The sequence below is a fragment of the Anguilla anguilla genome, chromosome 18 (genome assembly GCF_013347855.1).
Source record: "Anguilla anguilla isolate fAngAng1 chromosome 18, fAngAng1.pri, whole genome shotgun sequence".
In the NCBI taxonomy this organism is placed as follows: Eukaryota; Metazoa; Chordata; class Actinopteri; order Anguilliformes; family Anguillidae; genus Anguilla; species Anguilla anguilla.
Window position 1 is genome coordinate 9,199,799 of NC_049218.1, and position 27,802 is coordinate 9,227,600.

General features: G+C 46.4%; 2 protein-coding genes across 8 annotated transcripts in view; both read left to right on the top strand.

The window, feature by feature from the left end:
• Window positions 1-24,417, top strand: part of LOC118218425 (1-phosphatidylinositol 4,5-bisphosphate phosphodiesterase epsilon-1-like) — a 44,955-nt gene extending 20,538 nt beyond the window's left edge. The window contains exons 4-33 of one of the 5 annotated variants that reach the window (XM_035401058.1): window positions 164-492; window positions 2,892-3,037; window positions 3,640-3,886; window positions 4,381-4,589; window positions 6,081-6,762; window positions 7,132-7,266; window positions 7,582-7,699; window positions 8,025-8,205; window positions 8,907-9,017; window positions 9,551-9,687; window positions 10,035-10,273; window positions 10,978-11,039; window positions 11,294-11,459; window positions 11,795-11,902; window positions 12,247-12,363; window positions 12,539-12,697; window positions 13,101-13,209; window positions 13,999-14,040; window positions 15,787-15,902; window positions 16,185-16,302; window positions 16,828-16,941; window positions 17,054-17,338; window positions 17,736-17,899; window positions 18,472-18,736; window positions 19,207-19,325; window positions 19,719-19,847; window positions 20,543-20,743; window positions 20,928-21,089; window positions 21,762-21,977; window positions 22,696-24,417. In XM_035401058.1, the coding sequence (XP_035256949.1) occupies window positions 164-492; window positions 2,892-3,037; window positions 3,640-3,886; window positions 4,381-4,589; window positions 6,081-6,762; window positions 7,132-7,266; window positions 7,582-7,699; window positions 8,025-8,205; window positions 8,907-9,017; window positions 9,551-9,687; window positions 10,035-10,273; window positions 10,978-11,039; window positions 11,294-11,459; window positions 11,795-11,902; window positions 12,247-12,363; window positions 12,539-12,697; window positions 13,101-13,209; window positions 13,999-14,040; window positions 15,787-15,902; window positions 16,185-16,302; window positions 16,828-16,941; window positions 17,054-17,338; window positions 17,736-17,899; window positions 18,472-18,736; window positions 19,207-19,325; window positions 19,719-19,847; window positions 20,543-20,743; window positions 20,928-21,089; window positions 21,762-21,977; window positions 22,696-22,869 (5,360 nt within the window). In that variant the 3' untranslated portion in view covers window positions 22,870-24,417. Of the gene's footprint in view, window positions 1-163; window positions 493-2,891; window positions 3,038-3,639; window positions 3,887-4,380; window positions 4,590-6,080; window positions 6,763-7,101; window positions 7,267-7,581; window positions 7,700-8,024; window positions 8,206-8,906; window positions 9,018-9,550; window positions 9,688-10,034; window positions 10,274-10,977; window positions 11,040-11,293; window positions 11,460-11,794; window positions 11,903-12,246; window positions 12,364-12,538; window positions 12,698-13,100; window positions 13,210-13,998; window positions 14,041-15,786; window positions 15,903-16,184; window positions 16,303-16,827; window positions 16,942-17,053; window positions 17,339-17,735; window positions 17,900-18,471; window positions 18,737-19,206; window positions 19,326-19,718; window positions 19,848-20,542; window positions 20,744-20,927; window positions 21,090-21,761; window positions 21,978-22,695 lie in introns of all 5 variants that reach the window. The other 4 variants (XM_035401059.1, XM_035401060.1, XM_035401061.1 and 1 more) reach the window with 4 other exon arrangements.
• Window positions 24,418-25,516: 1,099 nt separating this feature from the next.
• fgfbp3 (fibroblast growth factor binding protein 3) lies at window positions 25,517-27,552 on the top strand. Of its 3 annotated transcripts, none has more exons than XM_035399757.1 (2): window positions 25,517-25,597; window positions 26,436-27,552. In XM_035399757.1, exon 2 carries the CDS (start codon window positions 26,550-26,552, stop codon window positions 27,225-27,227), a length of 678 nt encoding a protein of 225 aa, XP_035255648.1. In that variant the 5' UTR covers window positions 25,517-25,597; window positions 26,436-26,549; the 3' UTR covers window positions 27,228-27,552. The 3 variants fall into 3 exon arrangements, with proteins under 3 accessions (XP_035255648.1, XP_035255650.1, XP_035255649.1); XM_035399759.1 differs by lacking the exon at window positions 25,517-25,597 and adding an exon at window positions 25,787-25,873; XM_035399758.1 differs by lacking the exon at window positions 25,517-25,597 and adding an exon at window positions 25,899-25,921.
• Window positions 27,553-27,802: the final 250 nt, after the last annotated feature.

Below are 27,802 nucleotides of genomic sequence, written 5' to 3' on the forward strand. Positions count from 1 at the left end.
CCACTAGCTACGGCTCTGACTATGCGCAATTCTCAACGCACCTGGCAGAAGTGGTTTCGATACTCGAGAACAGCTTTTGCAAATGTTCGTCTCTCTGTGTCAGAGGCAGGGGTTTTCACGGCTAACAGGGGCTTGGCCCGTCTCTCCCCCCCCCCCTCCCCAGAACGGCAGCCGCGTACCGCCATGGCGGGTCCGGGCGCGCCGGCGGCCGGCGGGACGAGCGTGGGCGAAGAGCTGGCGGCGCTGCGGCACCTGGTGCCGTTTCCCGAGGAGATCGCCTGCATCCTGACGGAGCAGGAGCAGCAGCTGTACCGCCGGGTCCTCCCGCTGGACTACCTCCGCTTCCTCACCCTGGACCTGGATGCGCCCGAGGCCCCCGGGCACCGCCCCCGCCTGCAGGCCTCGCTGTCCGCCGCGGCCGCGTCCGAGTCCGCGCGCGGCGACCGCCGCCGCGGCAACCCCGTGGGGGACCTGGTCACGCGTTTCAACGAGGTGAGACCCGTTTCTGACCGCTCGAAGGCCTCCTCTCACCTCCTCCGTTAACACGCAGTGTTTCAAGGACTTCGCGGAACATTCCGGATGGATTGTCTTTCGGTTGTGAAATAACATTAAGATGACTGAAAATTCCAGTGTTCCTCAAACTGACCTAGAGCATATTTACTTTTCTAAACAAAGTTTTGTCAAAGTTATGGAAGAGCATTCCAGGCATTTCGCATTGCAAGCTTCCTGGTGACATCCCTTGATGGTTATCATCTAGTCTAGAATTTGACCAAAGGATGTGTCGTATGTATTTGACACTTCCTGTAACAGTCACTTTTATGAAATGTTCCTGTAAGTGAGTGTGGTTATTGAATGCCTGTGTACGAGCAGCTTGGTTGCTATTGCTATTCAAATTCAAAAACTGGACAATGTTCTAAAGCTGTTCATGAATTGTTCCTTATAACAGCACAAGAACACAAGAAAAGCGTTCAACCTGTTAATGTTTTTTTTCCTTTAAAATGTCTTTATTATTTCTGAGTATTTCTGAGTAAAATGCAACATCCGCCCAGTTTGGTTTCTCCCGAGTAAGAACATAAGAATTTAGAACATCCTTAAGCAGTCCTTTAAATACGTAATGTATGCTCTGTTCAGTTTTATGTGAATGCAGTTCCTATGCTGTGGAATTGTTCTGGCATGGCGTCACTGAAGGTAATAATGTTGGTTTGATAATGCTTGCGTGTGTGCTCTGTTAATGTACGCCAGCCTTCAGGCTTGTGTTCCTGCGCAATATTTTTGGCTCCTACTAGGCAACGTGGTTTTTATTGGCCTCGCGAAAGTCGCGTAACTCTTCTGGCGACCATTCCGCAGATAGGATCGCATAAATGCATTATGTCAAACCGCGCAGATTAAGTCTGTTTGTTTTGGAAAACCTTTCGCCCCCCTTTTCCCTCGTTTCTTTCCTAATTTGGAATCCGCGGTCGTATTTCCAGGCACGTACCGTCCCATCACTCCAGCATTCTTCGTTAATTCGGAGGAGTTCAGATGAGCTCGCGCTCTTCTTCGGGGGGGCGGCCCGCTGGTCGCTGTTTCTTATCTTTCGGCTGTCCGTCAGCTCAGCCTCGCTGCCATTGGACGCTGAAACTTTTGGGAACGTTAATAGTTATCCCGCACCTTTTCATGAAGCTTTTATTGCTTCGTTACTCTTATCTGTTCCCCACGCTCTCAAAACAGATGTTTAAAAACAGCACTCAATGTGTCATTTTGACACACCTTCGTGTCTAGCTAGAGACAACACATTTTGTTGTACTTTCAACATGTAAATTGTATATTAGTCACATAAAAGTAGTCATTTTGACATGAAATGTGTTGAGAGGAACACAAATGTTGATAGTGAAACATCCTATTTGAGAGTACACTGATCTGAAAGGCACTCCAGGGGACCGGACTTTGCCCCAGGATGCAAAAGGCTGCCTTCATGCACTCATCCTCCAGTCTGTCTGTGTGCTCAGTGTGGCATCTTACTAAGACTGCTACTGGAGTCAAGAAGGAAACAGGGCTTTAAGGTTAATGGAGCGGATATAACTCACTACGAGGATGCTATAGTAGTCCTGCAGTCACTATAGATGCTATAGTGACTGCAGGACTGTGGTAGTTGGCGATTGGTGGTTGGGATCTGAAAGGTCATCGGCTGGTCCTTGCGTCATTCACGTTTCTTAATATCTGTCTATTAAAAAGCACATTGTGTATTTTGTAGTGATGACATATGGAGGTGCTTTTGGGTAGAACTGAGACGCTCCCTATGTGGGCAGATAATAGCCATTCAGAGTTTTCAGGGGAAATGTTGCAAAATGAAAGTATATTTGGACTAAATGTGTTTGCATAGTGCTCCGACATACCTATAGTAATGGACGTGCAAAATAAATGCACTTTTACGTCAGATTTCCCTTTACATTAATGTCATGTTGAATTTGTTTGATGCTCGTGGGAATGTTTTCCCAAAGTGACTTATGCAATCAGGCTCAATGTTACTCTGCAGTATGCTTTGGAAGGGAAGTCATGTCATGGAAACAGGGAAAGTAATTGGAGTGAAATTTTTTCTAATCTTACTGACACAATGCTGACCAAAGCTTTGCTCACTCTAATCTACAGCTCTGATTTCTGTTGATAGCATAATTAAGGCCTGGATGGTATAAAATCATATTAACAGAAAAATACTGAATAATCTTGTCAAGGGATTCATGAATAGTTTTTCTGTGATGAATAGAAACACAGCAGCAGAACTTTGACTATTTTATTTTGATGTCTTGGTTGACCTTTCAACCAAGCCATCATACCAATCTTAGGTAATTGGTATGATAGTGTTGTTGCCTACACTGGCTACCGTTAGTCCTGGTTCTGTGCTCTCTTTGCAGGTGAGCTCCTGGGTTACCTGGCTAATCCTGACTGCAGGCTCAATGGAGGAGAAGAGAGAAGTCTTCTCCCACCTGGTCCATGCTGCCAAGTGCTGCTGGAACATGGCCAACTACAACGCTGTGATGGAGCTGTTAGCAGGACTCAGGTAGGGAACCTCAGGTGACCTCAGGTAGGGAACAGGGTGCATGATGACCTCAGGTAGGGAACAGGGTGCATGATGATCTCAGGTTGGGAACAAGGTGACACATGCAAGAGAGAGAAAACAGGTAAATCAGGGTACACATCCTCACTTGCAAACATTTAGAGGTTAGCTAACTGCTGTGGAAAATCTTGCTAATTTAGCACTAATTGTAATACACAAAACAAAATCATGAAAATAGATTTTTCTTAATTATTTCCCATGTCATTATATAGGTCCATCAAAATGTAATGCAGTAAATCAGGCCTGGTATATTAAACCTTTCCCAACCAGTTGACAGGAAGGCAAATCTGCCTCCATTCAAAATTATTTTTACATCAAGGAAGGGGTGTAATGAATACTGCGCTTTGAAATCCTTGTCAAATTGAATACTAATACAAGAATACTAGCAAGAGCAGCAGAGGTGGAGATGGGGAGGATGCCGTCCAGGTCTGGTTCCTGGGTTGGAAAAGCGCTGTATTGAGTAGGGAGATGGGACAGTAGTTCGGTTGATTGTGTTGGCAGCAGAGCGTAATCACTGGGGGGGTGTGGCGCTTGCCCTGCCCCAGGTCCCGCAAGGTGCTGAAGATGTGGCAGTTCATGGACCAGTCGGACATCGAGGCCATGCGCGGCCTGAAGGACGCCATGGCGCAGCACGAGCACACGTCCGAGTACAAGCGGGCGCTGACCCGTGCCCTCCACATCCCCGGCTGCAGGGTGGTGCCCTTTTGCGGCGTCCTCCTCAAGGAGCTCAGCGACGCCCTGGACGGAGCCGCCTGCCTCATCGGCCTGCACCCCCGTGCGGACTCCATCGAGGTACTGGGTGGGCGTGAGGCCGTCTGTCTCTGGGGTTCTTCTGCACTAGAACTGTGGAATTACACAACAAGAGCAGCAGAGAGCAACAAGAGCAGTAGACCTTACCAGTGTCTACCTTTTTATTGTCACTGATGAGCATTAAACCAAAACAAGCCATACTTTCCATTGATAAAATCCCTGGAATATTCAAAAATTGACAAATTGGGCAAGCAAGCACATTGCTAAAGAATACAACGGAATTGAGGAAAATAAGTACCTTTTTAATGTAACGAGAGTAGTGTATTTCAGAATAGGCTGCAATAATGTTATGAATCCATTCAAAATTAACGTCCATTCCAATTCCGGATGAAATCTATTCCATATATTTGCTTCTCATTCTAATGTATTCTCTTAATGTTTGCCATGGTCTGTGTTGGTAACAATCGCTCATACTATACCGACTGTACGGCTCCTGTGGAGACCCGTGGGTTAACTGAAGCTGGTTTCCTCCTCAGTTTTTGACAGACTACAGAGGCCAGGATGGCTTCGTGCAGAGGGCAGGGCGAGGAGGTCTGAGGAGCGCGGAGAAGGAGGCCACGGTCAGCAACATCCTGCAGATCATACGCAGCTGCAACCGCAGCCTGGAGAGCGAGGAGGCGGAGGACGGCATCGGCGAAGGGTCCGCTGCTCACAGGAACTCCTTCAAGGAAAAATACAGGAACCAGTAAGTCCATTTTGGAGCTACCAAAGATTCTATACAGCAGGGCTGCCCAACCCTTTTCTTGAAGATGTATCGTCCCTTAGGTTTTCACTCCAACCCTTGAACAGCTAGATATCTCGTTGAGCTGCTGATTGGTAGAATCAGGTGAGCCAAATTTGCGTTTCAACCTTAAATTAGAGGTCAGTAGATCTCCAGGAACAGGGTTGAGAACCACTGCTATACACCTAGCAAATACTCAGCTAAGTCTTCATAATTGGGGACCCCTGCCAAAAATCATTATTTAAAATGTTGATCCTCACCTTGTATAATTTCTAATTTGTGTGGCCCACGTAGTACATAATAGGTCCCGACAAACAAAATGTAGAGCCCTGCCTGAAAATGATGCACAAAGGTACATACACTCAGGTAAATTTTCCGCTTCCAGCCATGGTAGAGAATGGATTATTCCAAAAATATTTGCAGTCACTATACTGTAGTTCAGAGGAAAACACAAGACTCCAATCATTCAGTTCTGTCTTAAATATTGTTATCATGATAACTGACGGGGCTGACAGATCAGTAAAAGTTTAGAATTTTATATTTCTAATTAAATTTCATATGGGGGGGGGGGGGCAGGTCTCTGAACATGTGTCTTTTGTGTACTTAAAAGGCAAAGTTGTACTGAATTAACTTTCCATATGGTGCACAGTCTCTTCTAATGCGCTGAACTTATGCACAGCTGTGAGAATTGGGCTACATTTCCAGCAACATAAGTGAGCTGGAAGAGCCAAATTGGATATTTTGACTTTAGTCATTTCTGACATTTTGCTTCAATGCTTGATAGTGACCAGTTATGCCGCACTCGTTTTTCTTAAGAGGGGAAAAGCAGTTTGTTCAGTGCTTTGAAAACAAACATGCTGGGGAAAAGTGTGTTGACTCAGAGTAGACAAATATTTTCATGAAGCTGCTGCTTGGGTCTTGGGCAATATGCTTATGTTTGCATGTCAGAGATCTCAAGTGATGGCTAGCTGCTGTTTTTGTGCGTTTCACTGCTTAAGTATTTAATTTAAGTCATTGATTGGCTTAAGGCCGCACACCTAAATTGGTTGTTGCTGGCTGCGTGTTTGTGATGGAAAATAGTGGCTAAAGTCACAGAGTAGTCACCACAAAAGTTGTTAAATCACTAAAAACTTGGGGGCGGAACAATTTATTAAATTCATTTCAAATGTTTGAAATAACTGCAGCAACAGTAACAAGTGCTTGAATGTGTACGCTGCTTCTGGTTTACCTGGCCAACCAGTAACTGTCATTCGTATCTCTGTGCTTCTTCAAAAATAATTGCCACAGTTTTTAGGAATTTTTTTTTTGTTCTTACATAGAATTTGTGTGAGAAATCTCTTAACACCTGTTTGAATTCATCGGTGAAAGGTGAGACAAAAGAACAGTGGAGTCGGACAGTCCATGGGGCCAGTATGTTCTTGCCTCACAGGGACGACTTTCCTTTCTGGTGTCCAGATTGTCTGTGGGGGACCTGTGGGATCCGGAGGGGGATCAGCCGGAGCTGTCCGGGGAGGCGGAGCTCCAGGGGCTGGAGGAGTGGCAGAAGGCCTTTGCGCACGGGACGGAGCTGATCCCCTGGTACGTGCTCTCCATCCGAGCCCACGTCCACCAGTTCCTCCTGCAGGGGGCGACGGTCATCCACTACGACCAGGACTCCCGCCTGACGGCCCGCTGCCTCCTCCGCCTGCAGCCGGACAACTGCTCCCTCTCCTGGGCCCGGCTCCCCAGCGGCTGCCCCTCCGCCGGCAGGGCCAAGAACGGGGCCCCGGGCGGCAGCCCCGAGTTCACGTACTGCCGGCCGCAGTCGTTCGGGCAGGCTGTGCTGAACGGCCTGACGGACGGGTTTCTGGACCTCTCCGTGGCCAAGGCGGTGTTCCTGGGCCACCCCGGCGCGGACGTGGGCGCGGCGTGCCAGCAGAACAAGCTCGGCGCTCTGGGCCGGGAGGAGAGCGCCGTCACGCTGCTCTACGGCCTGCACACCACCGACAACAAGCTCCTGCACTTCGTGGCGCCCCGCCTCACCGCCCGCATGCTGCACGACGGCCTGGCCGACCTGGTCTCCGCCGTCCGGAGGATGAAGAGGTTCCCCGACCAGAGGCTCCAGTGGCTGAGGAGACAGTACGTCAGCCTCTATCAGGTAAACCCGGAATTACGGTGTCCGCACGGCCGCATCATCATCATCATCTGCATTTGCGTGCAATAATTTAGATCAACTCATTAATTTACTGACTCCTGTAGCTTTGTTGCATTTGCATGTAGTAATTCAGAATTAGTGCTTTCTCATATGTAATTAAGATGAACCGAATTCATATTTGGCGAGTCAGCATGTCTGCTTTCACTTATGTTTGTTAGCGTTTAGCGTGCTCGTTCCCATCAGATTTATATTCCACTCTGTTCTTTGGATTTCCAGCATTATGTTGCTATGGCGCCAGCGTGTGTTCCTGCAGGGCCAGTTCTAATCCACGGCCCTGTGCAGTGTCATGGTTCTGTGCGGTGTTGCTTGCAGGAGGATGGCCGGTACGAGGGGCCGACCCTGGCCCAGGCCATTGAGCTGTTTGGCGGAAGGCGCTGGAACACAGGGAGCGCGAACGCTCAGAAGAGCGGCGCACTGGCCGCTAACAGGAAGAAGAAGATGATAAGGGTGAGGAGTGGCGCTTCCTCCTGTACTTCTAGTAAGGTTTCTCTTTCTGTACTGATGGCAAGAAGAGGTTAGTGTTCCTGTGCTGCCGGTAAGGGCAAGGAGCAGTTTCTTTTCCTATCCTGCTGGTATGGATGAGGAGCAGTTTCTGTTCATTTCCTCCCTGTAAGGGTGAGGAGCAGGTTCTGTTCCTGAACTGACAGTAAGGGTGAGGAGCAGGTTCTGTTCCTGTCCTGCTGGGAGCAACTTGTTTGCGTTCGTCCCGTGTTGACACGGTAACGCCCGTGAAACCCCAGGCTGTTCTTGTGGCTCGTGCAGGCCGACAGCGGGGACGCCACCGACGATGAGGCGGGCTCGCGGAAGACGAAGAGCAACCGGGAAGCGGCGGGAAGGCGTGGCTCCGACCCCTCGGACAGCCTGGATCAGGACCAGCTCGGTAGGTCAGCGCTCCTCTCTCACACATCCTGCGGACTCTCGCAGAATGCCAAAAATTCTAGTAAATATTTTACTTTCCGTAATAGGAATGACTAGCACTTGCGATTTCCCGGCCATTCCCAGTGTTGTCCAGAAATGTTGTTTCCCCAGTGAGTGTTTGGCTGTCTTGGCCAGACGGCTAGTAACCTGCATTGTGTATTTTAATAATACGAATTAAACATCTTTAAATATCTTCAATATTAATTGCATTTATAAAAATACAGTAATAAAATATAAACACAAAAACTACAAGATGATGAGTTGCGCTCTCTGATCTTTCTCTGTAGATGATAGCAGTTCCTCTGGACCGTTTTCCCCGTCCTCCAGTAAAGCCTCGCCCTCCAGCGTCCCCTTCTCTCCTCCCACCTCCTCTGTCCCCGCCCAGGCGCACTCCTCTCCCCTTTCACCTCCTCCTGCACCGCTGCACTCCTCTCCCATCCTCCCTTCTGCTACCAAGGGCCAGGCGGGGTGAGTCATCGCACCCGAGTCTGCGGTTGTGCAACTGTGAGGGGGAAAAAAACCTTGTTGCATTAGTGCACAGCTCTCATGTCTTCATCGTGCAAAATTCAACAGCCGGTGAAATGTATGTTTCCAAAAGCATTCAAAAAAATTGCCATACAGTTTAGCACTCGTTCGTGCTTCCAGTTGTTCGAAGATGTGTAATCCCTTGTATGTGAGAACTGGAAAACCAACTGTTTAATGCATGCTGGCAAATTCAAGAAATGCAGAGTAACGAGCACTTCATCATTATCAAGTGTATTTTGATTGCTGATGATATAAATTAAATGTGCAATAGACTGTGCACATTAAAATATAAGCTGTGGTTATTGCAATTGACAGGTACTGTCATTAGCTGTTCAAACCCATATGGACTGTTTGTAGCAAAAGAACTTGAGCCCCATAAAGGAGGGAACTGTACCACTGGAAATAATGGATGAATGTATTGTACATTTTCTCTGCATGTTTTGGCTGTATAGTATCTTAGCAACAGTAACACCAGTTTGTTGTGTTAGCTGCTATTTATATCTTACGGATAGTGATATCAATGTATTGCATTAACTCTTGTCTGTATCTTGGTGGCAGTGATATCAACATGTCTTGGCTGTGTTGTGGCAACAGTGTTATCATGCTGCTGTGTTGTACCGTTATCCCCCCGTGTCCTGGAGCAGCCGGGCCTGCTTTAGCCGAGGAAAGGGCTGCCTCAAGAGCTTTCAGAACCTCATGGTGTCCGACACCCCCATGACCTTTACCGAATTTGTGGAGCTTTTCAAATCCTTCAGGTAATTTTCTGGATTTAGAAGAAAAAAAAAAAAAAAAACTGTAGGATATACCTTTTATCAATACATCCAAAACAAGTGATGCAAGTCTAGGGCAGAATTAACAGTGTAGGTAAACCATGTGGGATCAACATTTAGACCCATGCTGGCCAGTGCTGTTAAAACACTGCACATTGTCATACTCCTTTAGCTTGTGGCTTCCAGCGTATTTCTTCTGATGTGTAGCAGTGTGTCTCTGCACTCTCATTTTCAGCCTCGATATACTATTAACCCTGTAAGGTGTAAGATCACAAATATATGGTTAGAATGTTCTTCACTGCACACTAATGCTGATGTCACAGTCACTACTGGTAATTGAAAGCAATGGCATTCCAGATCGCTGACTTAGGATTTTGAAAAAAACCTTCTCTTTAAAGGGTTAACAGTGACACGGCTGTAGCTCCTTCCCAACCCTCATTCTACTCTGCAAATGTACATGGCTTCAATGTGAAGCGTAGCCTTCTCCTCAGTTAAATCCTCTCTGTTGAATCCTGTAGCGTACGAAGTCGGAAGGACCTGAAGGAGCTGTTTGATGGCTTTGCTGTCCCCTACTGTCCGTCTGCCCAGGACCCCGCCCCTCTCTACACCAAGCTCAGGATCGATGACCGAGTGACGGGCCTGCAGCCTGATCTGGGTGTGGCCCTGTCCTTCTCTAGCCCTTTCTTTCAGTGTGTCATTTGGAGATATTAAATCTCGCTAAGTCACCAGTACAGTACTCAAACATTGCACTGCAGGGATGGATTTCCCCAGGAGAGAAACTAATATTGCTAACTGTGCAAGTGCTGGATCAGTTTCCAGGTATTGGGTTAGTTTGCAGGTGTTTGATCAGTGGACTCTTGTTGGGTCATTGGGCTGGTGCTGGGCCAGTTTGCAGGTGTTTGATCAGTTGACAGTTGTTGGGTACTTGGGCAGGTGCTGTGTCATTTTGCAGGAAGCCAGTAGCCAGTATTTCTTATGTATTCATTATTTGTTTCTCACCAGACCTCCTGATGCGTAATGGCTCAGACCTGGGCCTCTCCATCCGGACCCAGCAGCTGATTTCGGACAACCAGAAGCAGATCTCCGACGCCATCGCGGCCGCCAGCATCGTGACCAACGGCACCGGCGTGGAGAGCTCCTCTCTGGGGCTGCTGGGCATGGCCATCCCCCAGCTCAACGACTTCCTGGTCAACTGCCAGGGGGAGCACCACACCTACGACGAGATCCTGAGCATCATCCAGGTACGGGAGCTTCAACGCCCTTCACTGGAAACGATGATTCCGTTACCGTTTAATTCTGATTTGAATTCAATTCCAGTTACAATTCAGTTTGAGTTCAGTTCACTTCACTTCAATTGGATTCTGAGCACAAACATGCATAAATAACGCTGAAAGTATTGCAACACAAGCATGATATTAAGCTGCTTTGACCATCACGAAAAGTCAGATCACCTAATGCAATACCTAAGGGTTATTAGGTAGAACAACTATATAAATAGATACAATGAATGCATGAACGTCATACATGTGCATTATTAGAGTGAAACTGGAATAACAGTGGGGTACAGAGCATGAATGCAAATAAATAAAATAAAGTTGTTTATCATTTTTGACCATGTCTTGGCCGTGTGTTACTGCTAATTCTGTTATACCCCCATTCTTATGTCAGTAATGCACTAGCCTTATGAAGTATTCTAATAGAATATGTAGAGCAGTGGTTCCAAACCCAGTTCCTGGAGATCTACCATCCTGTAGGTTTTCACTCCAACCCAAAGAAAACACATTAATTCAACAGCTAGAGACAAATTAGGATTGAAAGAAAACCTACCGGACGGTAAATATCCAGGAACAGGGTTGGGAACCGCTGATGTAGAGCATAGTAATGGGAATGTTTGTATGCTGCATTTTATAACAATGAGCTACATTTAATTTTTTTTTTAACTCAGAAATTTGAGCCATGTGCCAGTATGCGACAGATGGGTTGGATGTCATTTGAGGGGTTTGCCAGGTGAGTGTGTGATGTTCCATTTTCCTGTCGCTTATGAATAAAATGAATGCCAACAAACATAACTAATGTGTGCAAGACACACTAATATTATATACATTCATTATTACATAATACATTAATTTACCCACTGATACATTGATTGCTCTTTAGTGAATGAACCCCCTAAAACAATTTGGTGGACAGTGTTCCACATCATTTTCATCTGAGAATCTGAACTGGCTTGATCTGAACCACGCCCGCTTCCTTTTCTACAGGTTTATGATGGACAAGGATAACTTTGCTTCAAAAATGGAGGAATCCCAGGTGAACCTGGAGGACCTGCAGTACCCTTTATCTTACTACTACATTCAGTCTTCCCACAACACCTACCTCACAGCCCACCAGCTCAAAGGGGAGTCCTCCGTGGAGCTCTACAGTCAGGTGAGACTGGCTTTTTGATCAAAATATTCAGCATAGATACCCTCCACAAGCAGGTGCTTCTCAGCCAGAATTTTTAACATGGATGCTGTCTGCACAAGGAGAATGCAGCGGCTAGAATTTTGTTAGTGTGCATTCTAGAGACTTGTTTAGGAGTTAGTTTTATGGAATAAATTTGGGATTGGAGAGTTGGAGTTGATTTATTGGCATTCATAGTTGCTCTGCTTTTTTTTTTGGTTTGAGTTCAGATGTTAGTAGACGTCGATACAGTAGGTCTGTGTTCAGATGTTAGTAGGCATTGATACAGTAGGTCTGTGCTGTTTGTCTCCCTGAGCCAGGTGCTGCTCCAGGGCTGTAGAAGTGTGGAGCTGGACTCCTGGGATGGTGACGATGGGATGCCCATCATTTACCATGGCCACACCCTTACCACCAGGATCCCCTTCAAGGTTAACAAAAACATATATCCAAGTTTTATGTTATCTGCAAATTTACCAAAATATTATTAGAGACCATTGGGATGAGTAAGGAGGTCCTAGCAATGATTCCTGTGGGAGCCCCATTTTCACTGAAACTTGCTCAGATGTGATTCTTCCTATAGTAACTCACTCACTGCTGTTTATTTTGAACACATTCCAAATCAACTCTTGCCATTTTGTTACTGTCTGTGCTGATGAAGGAGCCTGTATGTTCACTGTTGCACACTGAGGCTTCTGTACTGTACTGTACTGCACTGTTAATCTCACATAACGTGGGACCTAAAACCCAAAATGTTATCTGCGCTTTCTCTTAGGATGTAGTGGAGGCTGTGAACCGTTCTGCTTTTGTCACGTCCCAAATGCCTGTCATCCTTTCCATCGAAAACCACTGTTCGTTGCCTCAGCAACGCAAGATGGCAGAAATCTTCAAGGTGACTCATTCTAGCTCAAGATCCTTTTGCAAGGATTATTTTCCCCAAAGTAAAAGAAGTTGCCTTTTAATAATCCAGTTGTGTTTATCTGCAATGTGTTTCCCTCTAAGAGCTTTTTGCAGTGATGTCCCAATTTTACACGGTGGCTATTTTTTTTTTTCCTTTCATATTGGAGGCGGTTTTTGGGGAAAAGCTGGTGACCAAGTTCCTGTTTGAGAGCGATTTCTCGGACGAGCCGCTGCTTCCGTCCCCGCTGCAGCTGAAGGGGAAGATCCTGCTGAAGAATAAGAAGCTGAAAGCACACCAGGCCCCCGTGGACATCCTCAAACAGAAGGCCAGGATCTTTGGCAGAATGCGTTTCATTCACCATAACGTCAGCCCTTAGTGTGGAGAAAGGAGCCCAGTAAAATAGGCTGACCAAGTTACTTTTAAACATTGCCAATCCATGCTCCAGCTGGGGAGATTTTACAGTCATACTGTAGCCAGGGAGATTCTCCAGTCATCCTGTAGTTTGGGAGATTCTCCGGTCATACTGTAGCTCGGGAGAATTCAGTTAAAGGTGTGGAGAATGCACACTCATGCCGTAGCTGGATAGAATGTACAGTCATGCCGTAGCTGGATAGAATGTACAGTCATGCTGTAGCTGGAGAGGCTCTCCAGCCGTAGCAGGAGGCTGTAGACAGTTTGAGCGTCAGGCCACCGGCCCCACTCACCGCATCTGTTTCCATCCCTCACAGGCTCACCAGCTAGCCCACATGCACGCTCAGGCTAGCAACGGTCAGCAGCACGAGGAAGAGGAGGAGGAGGAAGATGAGTACGATTACGACTACGAATCGCTGTCTGACGGTGAGTACCTTTGATGCCCTCTAGTGACTGAGCAGTGAGCTCTGAGGTAAAAGTGCACTGATGTAAAAGGTGGAAATTCAAGTTTCTCCATCAGATAACAGCATTGCAATCCTGCACAGATTTTGATAGCTGTGTTGTTGCAAAAGAATGTTTGAAATCGGTTGTTAGGTTACTGGGGCAACATCATCTGGTTTTGGTAAGCACCCATGGACGTTCCTGTCTAAGTATTTGGGGAATTATCTGTTTTCTTTGGATTTGTCTGATGGCTCCACTCGATTTGAACATATCATGTCTTCTCTCACTCCATTTTTAAGCCACAGCCTCTACAAAAGAGTTTCAGCCACTAAGGTCAATGACGATTTGCTGCAGAAACAATGATTGATATATATGCCATGTTAAGATATGTCTGTTAAAAGTGCATTAGAAGGAGGTAAATGTTTGACCGGTAAGCAAAGAGACCACAGCATGTGTTTAAAAAGAGGTTGCTGCATGCTAACAATCTATGAAATACACTTTGACACTACATATATACTAAAGATTCAGTTCATCCAAAGGTAGTGTTAGATATGTTAATTACATAGATCAAAAGAATGGGTAGACTGTTGAGAGCTAGCAGACATTTTTTCAGGTATTTGTTTTTAGTTTATAGTAAACTGTTCTTCCTCCCCTCCCCTCCTTTAATCAAAGAGAGTGGAAGTTGTGTGGAGACAAATTAGGTCCTGTGAAGTTACAGTGTGTGTACAGTAGGTTCTCACAGTCTTGCTCCTCTGTCTGACTGTTTCCCTGTAGCTGATGTCTTTACCACCTATCCCGTTTCTTACGGCCTGGAAGGTAAACGTTTGCGCTGTAGCGTTAGCCTGCTCCACTGCATGGCTGCAGTTCACAGTCCCAGCACTTGGTGTTTGTGTTTGCTGTCAAAGTGTCACTGCACATTGCATGGTCACGTGATTGGTTGGGATGGCTTTTTTTTTTAAATCACGGTTTATTAATTAAAAAAAAAATTTAAAAAAAAAAAAAAAAAAAAAAAAAAAAACCTCAGCTGCATTACATCAACTTTGCCGTGGCCAGCTGGATACGTCTTTAAAGCCACATTAGCACGTTTTAGCACCACTCAACGGGACCGAGTCGGGGGAGTTAGCCGTCACCCAGTAGGCGTATGGCGGCTCGGTAATGCACTGTTTGCTGTAGCATGAACGCAAACGGCGTGCCATATCGCGAACGGTCCGCCCCCGTCGTCTGTGTGCCATTTTGTAAAATGTCTTGACCTCATCAGTGTTACAGGCTCATCAGGAAAAACAAAGACATCTGGGTTCTCAGGACCTGCCCTCCATTTTCCAAAAAGTAAAGTTAAATATTCCCCCTCTGCTCTCCTGGGAAAGGCCTCCCGCATTAAGCCCATTCCTATTAAGACGTCAGTACCCACACTGCAAAGCCATGCTTGAACAAATTCAAACCCCACCCCCAACCCCCTTGAGATTCTTTATATACTGGTGATACTGACTTTATTTCTTTATTTCAAGTTATTGTTTTAACTACTGGAAATTATCTTCAAATTGTATTGTGTCAGTTAATGGACCTGCCGCTGAAGCTCAGACTCACATGAATGTCTCTGTTCATTAACCTAAAAACAGTCAGTGTGTGAGCACAAATGTGTGCTGAATCTGCTGTAATTTAGCATTTTTATCATTGATAATCTTTTTTTTAACTCTTATCTTTTATTGTGGTGTTTCCTATATCCTGTAAATTCAAGCTCACATTGTAGCAGCTATATACAGTATTGTAAAAAATATGTACTATTTTATCAACTATGTATTTAGACTAAGTGATTTAATGCTGTATATTTGGTAATGTATGCAGTTTAAAATACATTAAAATATATTATTTTACCATTGTTATCAAAATGCCTGCATAGTGGAATTGTGATAGTTCCATCCCTCTCACTGATACCCTATGGCAGTGGTTCCTAACGCTGTTCCTAGATATCTACTGTCCCAAGGCGTGGGGTTTGAGGTGTAGGGCAGTGGGCGGGATGGCAGCCGAAATGAGCAGCACTAACACCCCAGATGTTTTTGTATTCCTGTGGTCGCCATTTTGCTTTTTGTCACAGTGGACGCGGTTGGTTCCGATGTACTTGTAATTGTAGTTCCCAGAATATGTATCCTGACAGTAATGACTTCAAAAGCTGTTTGTTTTTATTTCAATGTGGAATAGATCATTCTTCCTCATGCCCCAAAATGCTGAAATGTCCCCTACTGTCACTACTATGTTTGAACAAACAGGTAAATGAGGAACTTTTGTACTCAGTGGGTGTGATTTACTGAGATATTCAGCATGTGTAAAATCTTAGCACACATGTATACATGACCAATCATTGGTTTTGTTATTAGTTTTGTGTGTGCCAAAAGGTTTTGCATGTGCTAAAGGCCTTGATAAATTAGGCCCTTTGTGTCTGACAGCTGTTTCATATTTGAAATCAAACCCAGGAAATGTGAATGACATCCTTGCATTTTGCAGTGATTTGCAGTGAATGTTTGTGCAAGTGATCTCTCACTGCTTTGAGCCTCTGTGTTACCGTAGAAAATATACTGGACGATCGCTCTGAGGGGAAGGCGTCGGATGACAAACTTCACTTGGAACACTGTGATGAAGCTCCTAAGAGGATGAAGAAAGCTGAAAATGCATCTAAAGGAAAGGTGATTTCACCATCTTCATTGCATTTATTGGGAAAAACAACATTAAATTACTGCCACTTGGCAGATGCTCTTATTCAGAGTGACTTACAATGAGAAGACAAGTGCCTAAATCGGTGGGAGGTAAATACTCAAAGAACACAAACGTGAAAACCCAGGATCAACTGTAAACCTATTGAGGAAAATAAACACGATCTTTACGTGATAATGCTGTGCTCCATAAAATGACCTTCTGAGCACAAGCTGTGTGGTTCTTTCCTACTCTGATCTGTGTGTGCGATGCAGGTATTCGATATGGAACTGGGAGAAGAGTTCCAGCTTCTACGGAACAAAAAGGAGAACAGGCAGATCGCACAGGAGCTTTCCGATCTGGTTATTTACTGCCAGGCCGTCAAGTTTCCAGGTGCGAATGTGGCCTTTCCTCATAGACGTCTTTTACTTTTTACCTTTCAGTGTGTTTGCATGTACTGTGGAGGTGATGTGTTTGTGGTCATTGTATCTTATCACATGCATTTTCTCATGTATTTTCATTGTACGTCTTGCAACAAAAAAAAGGGCATTCGTGGCTCAAGACAAATTTCCCTTGTGAAATAACTTTTTTTTTTTTGAATGAATTTTGAATGTGTTGTGTCTGTTAGACGGTCAGTGCTGTACCCTGGAATGTGCTCACAGTCTGAAGCCTATTCGTTCTGTAAACATGGAGCCCCTTAGATGTGAGGTGCCCAGCTGAGGCCAGCTCAATTCCCAAGGAAAAGGCCAAGAACCAAAAACAAATCAAACCAAAAAAAAAAAAAGAGTGAATGGAAAAATCTGAGCCCTACAGCCCTTGTCTTCGTAGCCTGCTCATGGCTTTCTGTGTGTGTGTGTGTGTGTGTGTGTGTGTGTGTGTGTGTGTGTGTGTCTGTCTGTCTGTCTGTGTCTGTAACAGGTTTCTCCACACTGGCTTCGTCAGGTGCGGGAAAAGACAAAAAGTGTCGGAAGTCCATCTTCAGCAAATCCAGCACTGGGGAGAGCACACCGCCGTCCCGTTCCCCGGGGAAAGGTAAGGTGAGCCCCGAAATCCATTTCACACATGCAGGGAAATGTCAGTAAGCACTGGAAAATGAACTCAAGCAAAATGGTTTAGTTTGACATGTGACATCACCATCGCACAGCAGAAGCGTGCGTAAGCTGGGAGGAGTCGGGCCCCGCCGCCCCGGGCTCCGCCCCCTCCCTGAGCGCGCTCATCAGGACGCCGCGGTGCTACCACCTGTCGTCGCTGAACGAGAACGTGGCGAAGCGGCTGTGCCGGCGCTACTCGCGGAAGCTGATCCAGCACACCGCCGGGCAGCTGATCCGCACCTACCCCGCCGCCACGCGCATCGACTCCACCAACCCCAGCCCGCTGCTCTTCTGGCTGCACGGCGTCCAGCTGGTGGCGCTCAACTTCCAGACCGACGGTGAGGATTCGGCGTCGAGCAAAAAGGCGATTTTTATAATGTGCACCGTTACGTGGTAGTGGTGATGGGGTGCAGAGTGCAGTATTGTGGCAGTGGTGTTGGTGTGCTGTGTGCAGTATTGTGGTGGTGGTGATGGGGTGCTGTGTTCAGTATTGTGGATGTGGTGCTGTGTGCAGTATTGTGCTGGTGGTGTTGGGATAGTGTGTGGTGTATTGTGGCATCGGTGTTGGTGTGCTGTGTGCAGTATTGTGGTGGTGGTGATGGGGTGCTGTGTGCAGTATTGTGCTGGTGGTGTTGGGATAGTGTGTGGTGTATTGTGGGACCGGTGTTGGTGTGCTGTGTGCAGTATTGTAGCGCTGGGCCGCCCCACATGTTAAATATGCCCGTCTTCCCTCAGACTTGTCCATGCAGCTGAACAGGACCATGTTTGAGGCCTGTGGGGGCTGTGGGTACATCCTGAAACCCCCGGTGCTCTGGGACAGGAACTGCCCCCTGTACAGCAACTTCAGCCCGCTGGAGCGAGAGAGAGAGGACATGAGCCCCGTGCACTTCTCCCTCACTGTGAGTGTGTTCTCTCGCTTTCCCCCTCTCTCACTGCTGTGTGTTCCTTCTCTTTCTTTACTGTGATTGTGTTCCCTCTTCATTTATCTCTCTTTATCTGGCAATGAGTGCATGGTCTCTCTCGGTCTCTGTCTCTCTGCACGATGAATGCAGTCTCCCTCACAGGCCTCTTTGTGTTCTCTCTCCTGGGTAAAATTACACTCTTATCCAGCCATAAACATGCTAAGACTGTACGTCTTTATTCACTAGCTGTCTGGACGTTGCAGTCTCTTGGGTGTTTCATTGTCTCTTAGCTGCCAGTTTAAGGTATAGGTCCAATAATGGTGGGAACTACAATCTGGGCACAGGGACGTTATAGCTGTCAGAGAAGTTATCACAGAATAATTTGTTCTTAGTTTGAGAGAGTTCATGAAGTGGTACGGAGTGTTCTTGCTGTGCGTTTGCTGTACGTTTGCTATGCGTTTGCTGTGCGTTTGCTGACTGCTCCACTGGCTGGTTATGCTGCAAGCTGAGGACAGGAGAGACTCGGTGAGGTGAGATGGATGCTGATTCGTTGTCCTCTTCTGCTCCAGATCATTTCGGGTCAGAACCTGTGTCCCGGCAGCAGCGGTGCCGGCAGCCCCTGCGTGGAGGTGGACGTTCTGGGGGCGCCGGCCGACTGCGTGCGCTACCGGACCAAGCCCGTCCACCGCAACGCCCTCAACCCCATGTGGGGCGAGCGGTTCCTCTTCCGCGTCCTCGTGGAGGAGCTGGCGTTCCTGCGCTTCGCCGTGGTGGAGAACAACAGCTCGCAGGTCACCGCCCAGAGGATCCTCCCCCTCAGCGCTCTCCGATCGGGTGAGCGCCAGGGCCCGAGCCAGTGCTAGCCCTGTCGAAGCATTCACTACTGCACAAATGCTAATACTGAGAGAGCTAGCTACCGCAGAACCTGCAGAAATGCTAACCCTGTGAGAACTTGCCACTGTAGGGCACCAAGTCCCCCACAGTTTACAAATTATTTTTTTTTTAAACTTTTTTTTGTTTTGTTTTTGAATGGCATGTCTAGCTGGGTTAGAAGTGACATCCATATGGCTCTCTGTCATGGTCCGCTGTGATTGGCTGGGAATCCTGCCAAACATTTTTCAGAGAAAGCCATCTCTTTTTCCTTATTGATTTTTAGATTTCAGATAAATATAAATGTCCCTGTTAAATCTGTGATAATCAGGCCTTGGAATTTTTCAGCCACATAAAGAGGTGGAGAACACATGCAGAAGTGACAGCTTTGTTAAAGGTAGTTTTTCCCCCCCATTGATGGTGATGTGTTTCAGGATACAGGCACGTACAGCTCAGGAACCTACAGAACGACACGCTGGAGGTCTCCAGTCTGTTCATATACAGCCGGAGAATGGAGGACAGTGCCTCAGGAAACGCTCTGCCCGCTTCTATGGTGAGCACTCCAAAATCATTCCCAAATGCAGCGTAGCGTTGTGGTCCGGGTGCTGGGCCTGTAACTCAGGAGATGCAAGTTCAATTCCCATTCGCTGTACCCTTGAGAAAAGGTATTCAAACCAAATTTCATAATATTTATCTATATAAACTGTAATTAAGTGTGTGGGGCTTGTTTTTGCACATGGTATAAACACTACAAAATGGTGCAAGCAGCTTGTATTACTTGTGCTATACAAACATGCAAATACATATTTAACTTGTGTGTGTTATGTGTTAATCTTTCTGTGTCCTGGTGCAGAATGCGGATGAGTATTGGCATTTCCATTCCCAAATTGCGGTTTAGTGTTGGTTGGGTAAGTGTTAATGTGTCTGTGTTCGTGGTTGTGTTCAGTTTTTCAGCACAGAAGAGCAGAGGGCTGCAGTCCAGTATAAGGTAACGGTTCACGGAGGTCCAGGTCCGGAGCCCTTCACCGTGGTGTGCGTAAATGAGAGAACCACTGTCAGACAGCTGCTGGACATGGTGAGTACACAGCACCACCTGGTGGCCAGGTCACAGAAGAAAGAGGACAGTGTTGTGGATTCTTTAACACGGGGCTGTCCCACCCTGTTCCTGGAGATTTACTGTCCTGTACTGTTGGTTTTCATTTCAGCCCTAATTTGGCACACCTGATTCTACGAATTTGCCGATACATCCCACTGCATACTTTTCCTCTGTGAACTTTAAAATGATAATTGAGCAAAGCTTTCTTTGAGCATCAAACATTTTTCACACTTCAGTGACTCTTGAGTGGTGAGATCTGGGGGTGACATAGCTCAGGAGGTAAGAGCGATTGTCTGGCAGTCGGAAGGTTGCCGGTTCAAACCCCGCCCTGGGCGTGTCGAAGTGTCCTTGAGCAAGACACCTAACCCCTAACTGCTCTGGCGAATGAGAGGCATCAATTGTAAAGCGCTTTGGGTAAAAGCGCTATATAAATACAGTCCATTTACCATTTATCTGCTTTAGATTAATTTTGTTGGACACATGATGCACCAAAGGTGCAAAAATGACATGGTGGTACATCTTCTACAACTCACAACAAAGACTGAACAATATTCATGTTTTCGCATTTCTCCTTTAAAGGATGTAATGGTAAGATGTTGACAATGTTCTATCATTTGTGTGGTCCTCCCGTTCTATAGGTGGCGCTGTTGTGACAGTGCTCACTCTTTCCCCAGCTTTTGTCTCAGTCAGGAGTCTCTACCTCAGGCTGCTTCCTTGTGGAGGAGAAGGTGCCCGTATGCAGAGAGAAGAGTGACGCTCGGAGGCAGCCACTCCAGCGAGCTCTCGGCCCAGAAGAGGAGGTCCTCCAAGTGCTTGGCGGCTGGTCCCCGGATGAGGGTTACGTGGGAAGAATCTGCTTCAAAACCAAAGAGGAAGTACGTCCGAGCAGGACCGCTGAGAGGGGGGGTGCTCTCGTGCCTGGTGTAACGCCGCAAACGGTTAAAAACACGCTCTGCCTTCCACACGCCTCACAAAACGGCAAAGCACCATTACTTGGGCTGCTCTTCAGGGGGGAGCGCTCCAGGGGGTGGCCTTTAATCGGACTGTGCGTTCTGACAGAGCTGGAGTGACCGGAGGGAGAAGATGGAGGGAGAGGAGGAGCAGTGCGACGGGGTGGAGGAGGACGGCGTCTTCGTCCACGTGCACGATGTGTCCCCGGGACAGCCCTACTGCGTCATCAAGACCCTTCGCCACAGCACTGCCCAGGAAGTCATCCAGCAGGTCCGGGCACGCCATCCCACAAGACACTGGTCTCAAACAGTGATCACTGTATTATACATCTGTTATAATCAACGTGGCATCAGCCACGTATACAGACACACACACACTGAAATGCGCGTGCGCACACACACACATTTGTGTCCTTTTTCATTATAAAACTTTTTGTGCTAAACATGTGTGCAGTAGGCTCTGCATAATTTGTTTTGACCGTGGGGTCTGCAAAAAAAAAAAAGCATCTGTTGCGGATAAGTGGGAGTTTACACTTCTTTCCTCCCTCCCCCCAGCCAGCGCCTTATATACAAAGAAAGCCTGCACAAGGCATGTTCATATTGATATATGAAGCGATGAGTCCCTGAACATGTAGTGTCACCTGTGTGTGGTTCTATGTTCTATGGTTCTTTGAACGGTTTGATTCGTTTCATACTTTCTTTATATAACATTTATAGCAAGAGACAGATGACACTTTTTTTTGTTGTTACCACGTACTGATTGAGAATTCTTTTTCATCACAAGTGCATAAGCTAACAGTAATTAGAACAGAAACACAGAACAGTGCTGTGGTGTCAAGCTAATGATGATGTCACAAGTGTACAATTGCACAGGTGTGGGCTCATGTCTGGGCTGCTATTAGTAACATCTCCCCCCCCCCCCCCCCCCCCTCCCCCCCCACAGGCTCTGAATGAAGCCATGCAGTCCTGCGGCGTTCCCAGCAGCCCTCGGCCGTCCGATTATGTGCTGGTGGAGGAAACCGCCAAAGAGACGGCGAACAAGAAGGCCGGGGCCAAGCCGAGCCAGCGTGCGCTGTGCGAGCTGGAGTGTGTGTACCAGGCCCAGAGCCGCTGGAAAGGCCCGGGCCGCTTCATTCTCAAGCGCAAGGAGCCGGTCCAGGTGAGCGGCCCGTCGTGGAACCGGGACCCACTGCTGTGTGCCCTGTAGAGACTGCTGTAGACACTCCTGTTCCAGTGTGTGCCCTGTAGAGACTGCTGTAGACAGTCCTGTTCCAGTGTGTGCCCTGTAGAGACTGCTGTAGACAGTCCTGTTCCAGTGTGTGCCCTGTAGAGACTGCTGTAGACACTCCTGTTCCAGTGTGTGTCCTGTAGACTGCTGTAGATAGTCCTGTTCCAGTGTGTGCCCTGTAGAGACTGCTGTAGACACTCCTGTTCCAGTGTGTGCCCTGTAGAGACTGCTGTAGACAGTCCTGTTCCAGTGTGTGCCCTGTAGAGACTGCTGTAGACACTCCTGTTCCAGTGTGTGCCCTGTGGAGACTGCTGTAGACACTCCTGTTCCAGTGTGTGCCCTGTAGAGACTGCTGTAGACACTCCTGTTCCAGTGTGTGCCCTGTAGAGACTGCTGTAGACACTCCTGTTCCAGTGTGTGCCCTGTAGAGACTGCTATAGATGGTCCAGTTCTAGTGTGTGCCCTGTGGAGACTGCTATAGACAGTCCTGTTCCAGTGTGTGCTGTGGAAACTGCTACCGGTACTCCTGTTCCAATGCGTGCCCTGTAGAGACTGCTGTAGACAGTCCTGTTCCGTTGTGTGATGCTGTGTGCGTGCATGTGTGCGTGGTGTGTTCATGTATTTATGGGCATTGTAAATCCATTTTCAGACTGCGCGGGATGACAAGAGGAAGGGCATCTCCTTTGCCAGCGAGCTGAAGAAGCTGACCGGCCGTAGTTGGCCCGTTTCACTGGGTTCACCTTCCGCAGAGAACGCACGCGGGAAGGACGAGAGGCCTGCAGTGTATGCACACTTCAGCGAAGCCACTGAGCAGGTTCTCTGAGGAGTGCAGTCAGCGCCTCCTACAGGTACGGAGTGAAAGTGCTGGACACACATTAATGACTGGCCCATGTGATTCCCCTATTTAAATAAGACAATCAAGACAGTGCAATCTAGTGCATCAGTATAGCTGCAACCAGCAAGTGTGTGTGTGTGTGTTTGCACACACGTGTTTTTTTTTTTGTTTTTTTTTTGTTTTTTTTTAATCTGCCATTTTAAATGGGTGTAAAATGTATTTATAATTTAATTTTTCCGGGGCATTCCATTTCCAGCGCGTTGGTTATTTATGTTTGGTTATAACACTTTCAAGTTAGGCAAGATTGGTCTCTACTGTGGCCGACAAGGGCAAATGGCCCAAAAAAGTAACTTATATGGGTGTTTAACTAGTGTTTTATGTGTTCTGCTCTCCTTTTCACCCCTCTTAACTTCCAGTTGTCCTCTCTCCACCTTCCTCTTATGCAATGTCCCCTTGCTGATCAATTAAGTATCCTATCACATGTGGAGACGATGTAGAGGAGAGAAAACTAAATGCAATCAAAACACTCTGGTCTCCCGGAAAGTAGTTAGCTACCACTACGGACAACGTTAGCTAGAGTTAAATGCAAGATCTGGCACACAATGTTGTCGCTAGCAACCTCTTGTAGAAGTCAAAGTCTCTATCATGCCAACGCTAGCTGCGTAAATCTGTTGCTCTTTTATAATATTGTAAAAGACTAAGGCCAAATGTAAAAAAAGAATACGTAGGCTACCTTTTTATGTAGCCTCTATTTATTTTTTAATCTTTTTGTTCTCTTCTGGAGATCTTCCGTTTTGTTGACTGGATATGCAGCGTTTTTCTGTTGCATTTGTTTTCGGAGTTTGTGTGTTTTTGATTTTGCATCGTTTCTGTATTTGCAGCGTGTTTGCTGTTAATGTATTTGTTTTGGCTTTCTGCAGCACGTTTTTTCATTTGGAGCACGTTTCCGTTGTTGTATTTGCATTGGATTTCCATATGTGTTTTTGAATTGGCATCGTTTCTGAAGCTGCAGCACGTTTCTCCGAATGGAAATGTTTTGGGCCGTTGTAGCGCGTTTGCCCTTGTCGGCCACCGTAGGTCTCCCATTCACAAGGCTGCATCATTCCAAATATACTTTTATATATATTTTTGGACACTTTTCTGGATCTTGTGGAACATTTCATTTTTAACAGAATTGTTTTAAGTTTTTTTTATTTGTATTTAATTTTATATTAATTAACAATGACATCACTTTTGTGACACAAATATGTGTGCATTATGTGGAATAATTTTCTTCTGTTCCTGTTTGAAAGTCCATAACATGTCAATGGGGAGATTTGTTTTAATTTGTGTTCATAGTTCAAAGCCATAGCATCACCTTACACTGTTCCAGCAGTCTTTATAATTTGTTTTTACAACTTTATTTCTGATATAAACGTGCTGGTTGTGATTAGCCTGTTAGCCTGTTAATATATTGCAATGTGCTGTATTCACATTGTGATGATTGTATTTTTATAATGCTTTGTATTACAAAATGAATAAACCACATGAACTCTGTTTTGGTTTATGTGAGAAATGTATTATGAAACACTGATGGCTGTGTACAGTCGGTAGAGAAGACTAATTTGAATGAAAATCTGGCCCTGATATGAAATGCTGAAGTCATTGCACTGTGAAGCCTTTTACAATGGTGCCCTCTTGTAGCAGATAACAGTCACTGCAAGTGGTATGCCCAATAAGGCTGGTAGACAAAATTTGGATTTATATCGTGCTCAAAACTTGAACTTTTCTTGATCAATTTAATTTGATTGAAAGACAGGTTTTTATTTATAACAAAGTTCATGTCTATTTTCTGGGGTCAGTTAAGTTGATATTTCTGGAAAAAATTTCTTGTACTTATTGCAAATATTGAGAGAAATTTCAGCTTTAAGCATGTATATTCTGAAGCTAACATGGTCCAGTATGAGCAGAGGAACATCGGAGCCATATTTTAGTACAAAACAACGTTCGGTATGTTGTGAATTTTTGGTAGATTTTGCTTTAAATCAATTAGCCAACACCGAAGACCTTCTTTACCAACAGGGATGGAGAAGTATTTTAGAGCTTGAGATATGAATAGAGATTTAGGTGAACAGACCGGTAGAAATTAAATTTGCACACCAGTAACTTGGTGAACGGCAGTGCAATTGTGTGGAGTTCACTCCTGCCACTCGCTTGCATTCTGCAACCATGGTGTTGCAGCTGATGATTAAATTAACTGGTACAAAACAGACAGTAAACACAATACATTTTTTTTCTGCCTCAAACGATAACAATGTATTCATTTGTATATGTAAGTTATATTATGCACATTACAGTACTTTAAGTCATGGAAAAGAATTTACTTGCGACACAACGCTGGCATTTAAGCTATTCAGACTGAATGAATGTTTAGTTAAAAGGCCATCTTGGTGTGACCGAAGGCCTTTTCTAAAGGGATTGTGGGAAATGTCCCTGCTCCTCTTTGAGTGGCTCGGAGGGGGGGAACGAGGGAGGCCCCATGTCATGCCTTCCAGATAATGCTGTCTTGAGCTGTGGTGGATCTGGGAGGGGCATTTCTTTTGGGAGGTCTGGGCAGCCCCATTGACACTGCGCTATCCCCCCCCCCCCCCACCCCCTTTACCCCCCCCCCCTTTCTTATCCCGACATCTCCTGCCTCATGCTCTTACTGCGCAGCAGAGACCCAGCCCTCCACATGGTGAGTACACAACTCTGAACTCACTGCAAACCGCTTGCAATATGTAGAGAAGTGTGTGCATGCTCCGAGCCACTGACTTTTACCAAAGCTCTGTTTTGGGGGTTTGGGGAGGGGGGGGGACAACTTTAAAGGGAAGTCCTCCCGAACGATTTGGATGCATTTGTTCAGCAGAATCGGCGTTGTCTTTGTTCTTGCGCATGCTGTGTGTTTAAGGCTGTGTGTACTCAGAGGGGGGAGGTCTGATACTGAAGAACTTCCGAGTTTTTAAACCTTCAGATTGTATTGGCATTACTCCCCGACGCAGCCTCTCAGAAACATGAACATGTATGCTGTTTATATTTGAAAGAAAATTGTGCCTTTGAAAGTTGCTGTGGTTCCAAGAACAAAGACAAGGAAGGAGGGATGCACAAATGCCGCTTAGAGCGTTAAAACTGAATGTGCAGTACATCTTTTCAAAAAGAGTGCGGTTTCGATTTCTGCAGTTTTAAAATGCAAATATGACCATTTCAATGAAGTGTGTTGAGTTGTTAGAATGAATTAAGAATTAATGTTTGTGAATGACCATTGTTTCTTTGAGTGATAATCACAAGCTTAGTTTTCAAAAGTACTCCAATGGATAGTTGCAGCGCGCATGTTTATTTTGTTTCGCGCACTCCGCTCCAATTTGCTATTGATTTCCCATGTGTAAAAAAAAATTGTATTAAGTATACCTGACGTATACTATTTTATACTTAAGATTAAGTTATATAAGTATAATTAAATTTTATATCAAGTATGCTAGGTATGTTGTTTTTTTTTTCCACATGGAGTTCTGTTACTTTTCCCTCTCTTTTCTCAGGTCTTTTGAGAGCGGTGAGAGTCCCGTCTTTGAACACTGCCCGAGGCGTTACTGATGCTCGGACGCACCTGAATAGCACGTCCGCACGAAGCCGCAGCAGCGAATCCGGCGGCCATGAGGCTCCTCAGCGCCCTGCTCTTCCTCCTCCTCCTCCTCCTCTGCGGGCCGCCGCGGGGGGCGGAGGCGAAGAAGGAGAGCGCCGACGAGACGCAGGCGGCCCGGCGCGGCCGGAACCGGGCTGTGCCGGGGTCCGGCGAGCTCACCAGCAAGGAGGGCCACCGGTGCGCGTGGGAGACGACGGGGGAGGGCGCGGTGTCGCTGCTGGTCAGCTGCAGCTACGGCGAGCTGGCCTACCAGTGCCGGTACGCGGGCCAGCCCGACCTGTGCCCCGCCTACGCCGCCCGCTCCAGCCAGTACTGGAAGCAGGTGGTGGGCAAGCTGAAGAAGAGGAGGAACGTCTGCGACGGCGAGAAGGTCCTGAAGACGCGCGTGTGCAAGAAGGCCCCCGCCGAGTCGCACATGAGGCTGGCGGAGGAGGAGCGGGCGGAGGAGGCGACGCAGGCGCAGGCGAAGGAGGAGAAGAAGAAGAGGGGGAAAGGGGGAGGTGAGAAGAAGGCGGCAGGGAGCGAGGGAGCGGGGAAGGAGGAGGAGAAGCCGGCGGCAGCGGCGCTGGACGGCGTCGCGTTCGGGGAGGTGAACGACGGGAGCATGGAGACTGAGCCGGCGGAGACCTACTGCGCGGAAGGGTGGCAGTCCTTCTGCTCCTTCTTCGTGAAGTTCGTCGACGGTTAACAGCACCGCTAACGAACACTGCCGTCCCCGAGCCGGGTTCGAATCCACCTCCAGGTGTGAGTAAATGTGGTTTGTATAAAGAGGAAGTGAAGTCAACAGTGTAATAATTCCAGGAAGCGCAGAAATACTGCTTGTAATACTGTTATGCCTTTCGGGCCATTTCATTACTAAACAAAATGTATTTTACTTTGAAATGTGTCTGTTAACAACTGGTGGAAAGTAAGTACATATGTCAGATTTAATGGTGGTGCCTAACCCTATTTGTAATTTACTTAATTTTTAATGTTTTAATGAATGAATAAAACATAAAGTACAACATTAAAAAGAGTCTTAGGCTCTTTAATGGATACAAACTCCAAATACTATTCTGACCATGTGCAATGAATTACAAAATGAAACTCTGAGAACCTTGGTATTGAATTGGTATTGTAATTTGTTATATAGACATAATGGACCAGATAAAATTTAACATCCAACCGTAGTCCTAATAAAATTCTTTTTTATATATACAACATTTATTTTAATTAATTTGAGACCTACATTTACAAAACAAATGAAACTATTGGGAAATAATA

Bases quoted from the DNA above. Each gene is read 5' to 3' on its own strand.
- fgfbp3 (XM_035399757.1), top strand. From the start codon at position 26,550: ATGAGGCTCCTCAGCGCCCTGCTCTTCCTCCTCCTCCTCCTCCTCTGC.